The 9,494-nt window shown below is 49.3% G+C and overlaps 3 protein-coding genes across 3 annotated transcripts; 2 read left to right on the top strand and 1 right to left on the bottom strand.

The window, feature by feature from the left end:
- On the top strand, positions 1-1,804 carry BDV38DRAFT_183510 (TLC domain-containing protein). Its single transcript, XM_032052125.1, has 3 exons — positions 1-215; positions 305-1,024; positions 1,075-1,804. The coding sequence occupies exons 1-3, from the start codon at positions 93-95 to the stop codon at positions 1,567-1,569; spliced, it is 1,338 nt and encodes a 445-aa protein (XP_031909601.1). The 5' UTR covers positions 1-92; the 3' UTR covers positions 1,570-1,804.
- Positions 1,805-2,217: 413 nt separating this feature from the next.
- Positions 2,218-2,980, bottom strand: BDV38DRAFT_286721 (uncharacterized protein; the record flags this gene model as incomplete). Its single annotated transcript, XM_032060733.1, has 3 exons — positions 2,218-2,397; positions 2,486-2,744; positions 2,838-2,980. 3 exons carry the CDS (start codon positions 2,978-2,980, stop codon positions 2,218-2,220), a joined length of 582 nt encoding a protein of 193 aa, XP_031909600.1.
- A 710-nt stretch (positions 2,981-3,690) lies between these two features.
- BDV38DRAFT_274242 (uncharacterized protein) lies at positions 3,691-9,367 on the top strand (the record flags this gene model as incomplete). Its single annotated transcript, XM_032057813.1, has 10 exons — positions 3,691-3,705; positions 3,762-3,830; positions 3,893-4,189; positions 4,246-4,878; positions 4,927-5,160; positions 5,215-5,550; positions 5,603-6,106; positions 6,163-6,561; positions 6,614-6,983; positions 7,635-9,367. 10 exons carry the CDS (start codon positions 3,691-3,693, stop codon positions 9,365-9,367), a joined length of 4,590 nt encoding a protein of 1,529 aa, XP_031909599.1.
- Positions 9,368-9,494: the final 127 nt, after the last annotated feature.

The following is a 9,494-nucleotide window of genomic DNA, read 5'->3' as shown; positions in this document are numbered from 1 at the left end:
GCTGATCGAGATACGCTCTGGGAAAGTGTCAAGGAGGACAGCCATAGGACGACTTTAGTATTGGATTAGTACTCAACCTATTCCATCTAATCATGGCTCGCGGCCGGAGCTCGAGTAACTTGGGCGCGGATATCCCGGGTGACACCAGCGCACCAGCAATGTCGACCATGAATGAGGTCAGTCCGATTGAAACGGATGCTCCAAAATGGCATAAGGTATGGTCTTGATCGATTGCGCAGCACTCAAATGCCCTCACTCAAATGCTCCTCCGAGCCTACGCTCACTCCGGCCTATGGTATCGCAGTCTTCCGAGAAGTCGCTCAAGTCGCAATCGAAGCGTCGCAAAAGCAGATCCTTACTCCGCCGCTTTAAAGACAAATGCCTGAAACATACATGGCTACTGCCTCTCGTCATGTTGATTGTTCTGCTCGCCCTGTATGCAGTCAACCCCAACCCGTCCAATCCGCTACATAGCGCAATCTTTCTGTCCTACCCGCAAGGGCCGAAAACCCCTGGTGGCCCGGTCATGTACGGAAAAGGTCCTAAGGACATTGCCTTTGTCTCGTTCTACACCATTGTCTTATCCTTCACTCGGGAATTCATCATGCAGCGCATCATCCGGCCGTGGGCGGTATACTGCGGAATCCGCGGCAAAGGCAAGACTGCACGCTTCATGGAGCAGGTGTACACAGCGATCTACTTCGGGATTTTTGGCCCATTTGGTTTGTACGTGATGTACAGGTCTGATATTTGGTACTTCAACACAACGGCGATGTATGAGGGTTTCCCGCACCGGGAGCATGAGGCGCTGTTTAAGGCCTATTATCTGTTGCAGGCGAGCTACTGGGCTCAACAAGCCATTGTGCTCTTACTCCAGCTGGAGAAGCCCCGAAAGGACTTCAAAGAACTTGTCGGACATCACATCATCACCTTGGCTCTCATCGCTCTGAGCTATCGGTTCCACTTCACCTACATGGGCATTGCGGTCTACATCACGCACGATGTCTCTGACTTCTTCCTCGCGGTATGCTTACGTCCTGACCATCTCCCGGTGATAGATACTGATAGCACTAGACTTCGAAAACACTCAACTACCTTGATTCGTTCATTACTCCGCCATACTTCGGTATGTTTGTTGGAATGTGGATCTACCTTCGCCACTACCTGAACTTGAAGATTCTCTGGGCGGTTCTCACCGAATTCCGAACCGTTGGTCCTTTCGAGTTAAACTGGGAGACCCAGCAATACAAGTGCTGGATCAGTCAATATATCACCTTTGCCTTGCTGGCGAGCTTGCAGGCCGTCAACCTTTTCTGGCTCTTCTTGATCCTTCGCATCCTAAAGAACTACGTCTTCAACAGTATCAGGAAGGATGAGCGCAGTGATGACGAGGATACGGAGGAAGAAGAAGAAGAAGAAGCGGAACAGGAGCAAAACGGCCGTGCTACTCTGGCGACTGGAGCTGAAGTGCCCACCGTTACTGCCCGAAATGTCGGTAAGGAGAACCAAGCTCCGCAAGTTCTGGTAAACGGGGAGCCCCTCAACGAGAAGTTATCTAGCCGCCGGTAGAAGTTGCGCTCTAGCACTTCTATACGCTCAAAATGCAGGGCTTGTCTCATGCGGTGTTGCCGGAGTTTGCACTGCTTTCTCTCTTTATCTGCTCTTGGGCGAATTGAGTCAACAACTCATACTTCGCCGTTTTCATGTGGCGGTTTACTTTGGTCTGCTTCTAAATGAAGCATTTTGCATGGTTGTCGCATCGGTATTCATGGTCTACGAGATTTGCTTCGCTGCACACATTTTTTTTTTCCTCTTTCCTCTTATATATTTGGTCGTCTGGCGTTGTGCATGGCACAGCTGAATGGATATAGTGACGATTCCATTGATGTGCGCTGAGGGAGAGAAACCTGGGGATGTTTACGCGCAATTATCATATAATAATAATAATAGATCTGCGCTGATAGGTTATTTGCGCCAAGATTCAAAGTTCATGTCCACTTACTTTCAGTAGCTGGTTACAAGCTCGGGAGAACGATGCATGATTAACGCCTCGGCCACATTGGCCATCAAGCTCCCACGTGGTTACAGATACAAGCGTCTTATCAAAGACAGGAGTTCACATGAATTTGGATCAGTGTTGTATTACATTCAGAAAATGCCAAAGCAACTATCAGAGCACCGCTCGTACAAATGCGCTGGGAAGAAGTATGCCGTTTTCTAGGCCTGGGGTCGTTCCGGACTCACAGTGCCCTTCACCTTAGCCGTCTCCGTTTCTCCCTCGCCCTTCTCGCTCTTTCCCGGCTCATTAACATACGGGTTGGAAGTGTCAGTATTGGAGACGCCCTCCTGCTTGCCGGAGATAGTGGCTGGTCCTCCGGTTCCCCCGCGGGCAGTAGCCTATCACCAGAATAGTCAGACCAACCACATTGAACATAATCGCGAGCCCAAATCTTATCAAGCGCACAATAAACGGGATAGACCTTACCTCGTCAACATTAGATGGCGGCTCTCCAAATGATCCACCCTTCTCGTTAGATGAGGACGAAGAAGCCTCGGTGTCGACCTTCTGCTCCGCATCCCGATCGGGCTGGGGCTCGGATTCTCCCGCGGGAGCCTGTTCCTCCCTCTCCGTTTCTTTCACGGCTTCATGGTGGTCTTCGTGGCCACCGTGGGGCTTCTTTTCAGGACCGGAGGAGAGCAAGTAATAGGCAGCCGGTACTCCCAAGCCGACCGATCCCAGCAACCTGCAGTCAATTGGTATTAGCATTTGCATTGCAACCTGATGTGATGCATCGCGTGTGTTGCAAGGAGGAAAGAGGATTGTTATCGTGGCTTACCATGGCAGGTCGCTGGATTTCTGGACACCGTGTGATGATTCAGAGGCGTATGTGCGGCGAGCGAATTGCTGCGCAGGCCTACGAGATGCAGCTCCGACAGCGCGAGCAGATGCGCGAAGGAGGTTAGCACGAGCGAAACTCATTTTTAATTGTTTTAGGACGATAAGGATCGGTGGCAGGGGATGTATTATGCGAAAATGAAGCAATTGAGGTGAGATGAATGGAAGGAAGAGAAAGAATGCAAGGAGAAAGAGGAGGCTGGAGGTGATCGGATGATGACATGCCCTTGTCACTACTAAACAGCCAGCTTCGGAGCAGCTCCTGCCGGCGTGGGCTCAAGTGATGTAATGCTCCCCAGTGTGGGGAAGACACGCTCGATATCTACTCAGAGTACAGGGAATTGCAATCTTGAATGCTCTTTGGTTCTTTTAAGTTCTTCCCTGATTAATATCACAAATTCAACCTGTCTTGGTATCTCTATTACTAGTAATGAGCAGCAGTTTCCCGTCGTTCTGTAGACCTACAAGGGCCCTCAGACCTAACATGATGACTACTTCGTCTAATTGGTCTAAAGAGAAGATGAAAAATGTTTTAGCTGTGGATTAACAAGTGTAGTCTTTCCTACCTCCCAGTAACTCAATTGATATGTAGGGACGATCAGAGAAGTTCCAATGAATCTATAGAACCATCTTCGATTGTTATAGTTGTTGTCTCCTGATCTGATAAAACTAGTGCGGGCGGAGCTGTCCCGTTTCGGCCTAGGCAATCATACACCTCCGGACCTGAACAACATTCCGTCAATCTAACCTTCTCCAGCTTATTGTTATCGGTCCATGGTGTGGGCCACGTACAAATGGCTCTAACATCAGTAAGGCTCCTGTTGATATCTGTCGCAAGTGTACTTGCTAATACGCCGTGTCACAGTGGAAAGCCTTCAACTTCTTCGACGTTTCTTCCGTCAAGCTACCTGAGGAAAGCTCGTCGATATTCAGTGTACGTACTTACTACCACCTCACCACTATGTGGGCATACTAATCTGATATTATTGGAATTAGTCCGACATCTCCTCCCTTTGTACCGGCTCATCGAATCTCTTTCTTGGATCCACCGATGGCTTCGTCCACCTCATCTCGCCCTCCTTCAAGCTCGTCCGATCGTTCAACGCATCCGAGGGCGGCCCTATCACGCATATCAAACAGATAGAAGGAACATCACTCCTTGTTACGATCGCTGATGATGCCTCAAATGAACCAGCTTTGAAAGTCTGGGCTCTGGATAAGACGGAGAAGAAAACGGGAGCCCCTAGGTGCTTATCAACGACCCCGGTGCAGAATGCTAGAAGACCATTCCCCGTACGTTAGTTCGCTCTCGGTGGTGCCTGAACTCTTGCTAAGTACTTAATGGGCAGATATCTGCATTTACGGCCGTTCCCGACCTGTCGCAAGTCGCCGTGGGTTTCGCCAATGGTTCCGTGGCAATCATTCGTGGCGATTTAATTCATGATCGCGGCGCGCGGCAACGTATTGTCTTCGAATCAGAAGAACCGATTACTGGACTAGAAATACACAGTGGTCCGATATCCATCCTGTATATTTCCACAACGAACCGAATATTAGCATTGGTTATCGCTGGTAGGGGACAGGGCCAACCAGCTCGAGTCCTCGAAGACACTGGCTGCGCTCTCGGCTGTATGGCTCTGGACAAAGACAACGGTGACGTTCTTGTGGCCAGAGAGGATGCGATATACACCTATGGGCCGCATGGACGCGGGCCCAGCTATGCCTTCGACAGTCCTAAGAACTCAATCAACATCTTCAAGGATTATGTCGCACTAGTCTGCCCTCCGAAGATCGCCACTTCAAATTCGGGTACTTTGCGGAACTTCGATGTCAGCCAGCCTAATGATATTTTCAGCACAACCACCTTTACATTGCTGGACACGGATCTGAAGTTCATTGCACATTCGGAGTCCCTGGTGTCTCCTGTGAAACAAGTGTTCATTGAGTGGGGCGATCTGTTCATTCTGACATCGGACGGGAAGGTACGCAGGTTCGTGTCGTAATAATGTGACCATGCTAACCTGATGAAGATATACCGCTATCGTGAGAAGAGCCTGCAGCAAAAACTCGAAATTCTCTACCAGCGCAGTCTCTACATACTGGCGATTAATTTGGCACAGAAGAAAGGTGTCGATACTTTACAGCAAAATGCCATCTACCGTAAATATGGCGATTTCTTGTACCAGAGGGGCGACTATGACACAGCCATGCAGCAGTACCTCCGGGCCATTGATAACACAGAACCATCACAAGTCATTCGGAAGGTTGGAACTCCACACGCGTACTGCACGCTCGTAACTAACCATGCATGGACACAGTATCTGGATACGCAGCGTATCCACAATTTGATCGAGTACCTCGAAGAGTTGCACGACCATGATCGTGCCACAGTTGACCACACGACGCTGTTATTGAACTGCTACGCGAAGCTCAAAGACACAGGCAAATTAGATGAGTTCATCAAAGCTCCCGGGGAATTAAAGTTCGACTTGGAAACAGCTATTGCTATGTGCCGTCAGGGCGGCTACTATGAGCAAGCCGCTTACTTGGCTACAAAGTACGGCGAAAACGACATGGTTGTTGACATATTGATTGAGGACTCGAAGAAGTATGCAGAGGCTGTGGAATATATCTGGAGGCTTGACCCTGAACTGGTTTGTACTAGCCATTGGCATGGTTCCACAACATGATACTAACTATTTCAAGGCCTACTTTAACCTTATGAAGTATGCTCGTGTTCTCCTCTCCAATTGCCCACAGAGAACAACCGATCTTTTTATCGAATACTACAAGGGAAAGTACAAGCCCATCACCGAGGTTCAGAATCCACCCGAGCCACAGGCGCAGTCGACTAGTACACTACAGAGCCTCGCGGCTTTCCTTCCTCTCCCTTTGATGAACTCTAGCGCAGGCACAAAGACGGCAGCCGCCGAGCCTTCACCCGAAGTAGAGGACAAGGTAGCAGATGATACCCTAGTTTACCAAATCCCCAAGCCCCGAACTGCCTTCTCCGCTTTTGTGGGCCATCCTCAAGAGTTTATTACATTCCTTGAGGCGCTTATCAGTCAAGAAACCCTGAAAGAAGAAGACAAGGTGGACCTTTATACGACGCTATTCGAGATGTACCTAGATACGGCATCTCGCAAGAAAGCCACGGCTGAGAAGGATGAATGGGAGACTAAAGCCAAGAAACTCATCGAGGGCAAGGATGTATGAACCTATTATGCACGGCTTGCTCATTCGTAGCGTGACTAATGTTTCTCTAGATCCCGATATCCACATCCAGCGTCTTGTTGCTCTCAGATCTTTCGGGCTTTCGGGAAGGATCGACTCTGGTGCGGGAGCAGGAAGGTCTTCGTTCGGACATTTTCCGCTCATTCACGTCCGCAAAAGATACACGCGGAGCCATTCAAGCTTTGAAGAAATATGGTCCAGAAGAACCCCAACTATACGTTGATGCTTTAACCTATTTTGCTTCAAGCCCGAAGATTCTCGAAGAGGCGGGCGAGGAGTTAGATGTTGTTCTCAAACGCATTAACGACGAGGGACTCATGTCGCCGCTCCAAGTCATCCAGGCGCTCAGCAACAACGCCGTGGTCACTATGGGCCGGGTGAAGAAGTATCTGAGCGATAACATCGAGCGAGAACGGAAAGAGATATCGACTGTTGGTGCCCCGCCCTAAGGAAAACCATGCCGTGAGCTAATGAATTTTGCAGAATCGTCGTTTTATTTCCAGCTACAGTACAGAAACTGAAAGTAAGAGGAAGGAGCTTGAACAATTAGGTAGCAAACCAGTTGTTTTTCAAGCTCGCCGGTGTGCACTTAAGTCTTGCGGTGGAGTCCTGGACCTTCCTACGGTTCACTTCCTCTGCAAGCATTCTTTCCACCAACGGTGTCTGAACAAGGTCGACGAGGAAGCCGAATGTCCGGTCTGTGCTCCTCAGAACTCTACTATCAGAGCCATCCGCAAGAGACAGGTGGAGTCAGCGGATCAGCATGAGCTTTTCAAAGGGGAGCTCCAACGGTCGAAGGATGGCTTCGGGGTCATCGGCGAGTTCTTCGGAAGGGGAGTAATGCGACCACAGAGTACTATGGAATGAAGATATGTCTGCAATGCTTGCATCATGATACCTTTTGTATTTAGAATTTTATGTTTACAGACATACCCAATTCCAGTTTACAGTCTTGATATCAAAGAATAAGCAAGAGATGAGCATGAGCTTATCATCACGTGTCCGCGCGTCATTTCCGCACCCAATCGGCCACGACGCGTGATAAGCCAGTCAATTTCCCATGCCAATGCGCCGCCAATATCTATTCAGTCTCCTGCTTTTCACCGCAATATTGCATATAAGCTAGATCGATGTCCCACGGCCGAGTAATTCAAGATTCCGATGACGAGGATGATCCGTTGGCAGCGGACTTCCCACCTCCCCCCAACCCGACGCATCAAGCCGACAACAATTACGCTCTCAACTCCGTCGAACAAGATGTTCCCATAGCAGCTCAAGTACAGGAGCCCAATCACCCAATCGCAATCAATTTCGATGTGTTTCTTCAATCCCAGGAAACAGCGCCAACCGGACTATCATCCTCCCAGCAGCGGAGAGAAGAAAGATGGATCCCGAATGAAGCGGGGGGCGGCGGGTCCATAGGTGAGCATTGCGCTACCAGTACTCTGCATTGGCGGCATACCCTGAGTTATCCACCATATACTTACAATATACACCGCGATAGGGTCAATGATGACAGAGATTGGTCTCGCACAGCAACGCCTCTTCGATGATGATGATGCTCAATACGCCAATCGACAAAATCCTCCCCCGCATACTACCCTTGAATCGGAACCCTGCCAGCCTACTTTACCACATATGGATGATATACATCTCGTTCCGACTGTCGATGTCAATGGTCCACAGTATATAGATTACAATAATATGGGGGTTGCTCCGGAACACATGTACCAAACAAATGGCACAACCACCCACCAATACGAACCTATCGCACAAACAGAACAACATCATCCTCAAAGTCTCTTGAGCAATGACTTCTCCCAGTCCGCAGCGTCATACAATCTCTTCGAATCATCATTACAACCCTCCAGAAGCTCCAATCATGATCCAATGTCCTTCCTGAGACCGGACGACGCCTTGCAGATCGACCTGCAAAACGGTGCCCGGAGGTGGAACTCCATGCAAGGAATGTCCTCTTCGCCGCACGACACCGAACCGAACTCTTCATTATTGTCTCCCAAAGCCAGTCGCTCGCGAAGTGATAATGCAGGTTCAAACGGGATTTTAGTTCCACACCCCGAAGTGCACCAACCTGCAGAGTCCACCGACAAACTACCTCATACTATCACTATTGAAACACCCGCAGAGCCAAAAAAACGAGGTCGTCCAAAGAAGCAAACCCCAGCGGAAACTGTCGAAACTCCTAAAGTTCCACGTGCGGTTAATCAGGACACTAGTGAAGCATATGATACTAAACCCGAGAAGCGCAAGCCAGGCCGGCCACCAAAGAATCCAAAGCCTGACACAGAGCGCAATGACGTTTCGAACATCGATGATCAATCCACCCACCCTGATCCTATAACCATAATACCAGAACCACAAGTCCATCCGACTGAGCCAGATCTCCCTACTCCTCCGGCCGATATACCCCAAAATAATACCACAGAAAATACCAACTTCCACATCGAGATACCCAACCAACAGTCCCCACCACAACAAGCACCCACAGAGACTTTACAAACTCTAGAACCAGCGGCACCCAAAGAATCCAAAAAGAAGAAACTAAAACGCGGCAAAACCACCTCCGTAACACTCCACAAAACCTATGACCCAGACGTCGAAGACGACGTAATATGGATCGACGATGCACCACCAAACCCCGTCATTCCCCATCCCGTAAACAGCGACGTATCACACCCTACCGTCCCTACAAATAATGATCAAACACCATCAGACAATATAACAGTTCAACCTGATCCAGCCCCGCAACCTAAGAAACGCGGACGCAAGCGGAAGAAAACCTCCGATCCGGTGATCGAGGGAGAACCAAGAGATAAGATAGGGAAACTGTCAGACACCTATGTCGAACAAGATCAACAGACTGTCTCAGTCACGGTCGACAATACCACAAATACAACTGTCAACAAAATTGCCGTCGATGATTCAGATATACTTAGTGTAGCTCACGATCTACAGGCTGGTTCAGAGAATATTCATTCTGAAACAACACCCGTGTTGACTACAAATGAGAACCCGCCCGAGACACCCAAGAAGTCTGATTCGGAACCGAAAACACCCTCTACGACTCCCAGGATCGCGGATACAGATGCTTCAGGCAAAGGTGCGAACAAAGGGCCCGGCAAACACAGTCCAATCTCCACGGGGAAGGTACCCTACCGTGTTGGATTGAGTCGAAAGGCCAGGATTGCTCCGTTATTGAAGATTGTCCGGCGGTAAACGATCACTGCTAAAAAGCGCGTGTTTAGCCATCTTCTTGAAGATCCTACTATATTCGAATCATGTGGTTGAGTTCGTCGACAGGCTTGCTTATGCTGTCTTCTTAGTATGTGTGTTTCCTTAACCT

Source organism: Aspergillus pseudotamarii, assembly GCF_009193445.1.
Source record: "Aspergillus pseudotamarii strain CBS 117625 unplaced genomic scaffold BDV38scaffold_65, whole genome shotgun sequence".
NCBI lineage: Eukaryota > Fungi > Ascomycota > Eurotiomycetes > Eurotiales > Aspergillaceae > Aspergillus > Aspergillus pseudotamarii.
The sequence above is the reverse complement of the archived record's forward strand: the minus strand, read 5'-3'. Positions and strand labels throughout refer to the sequence as shown.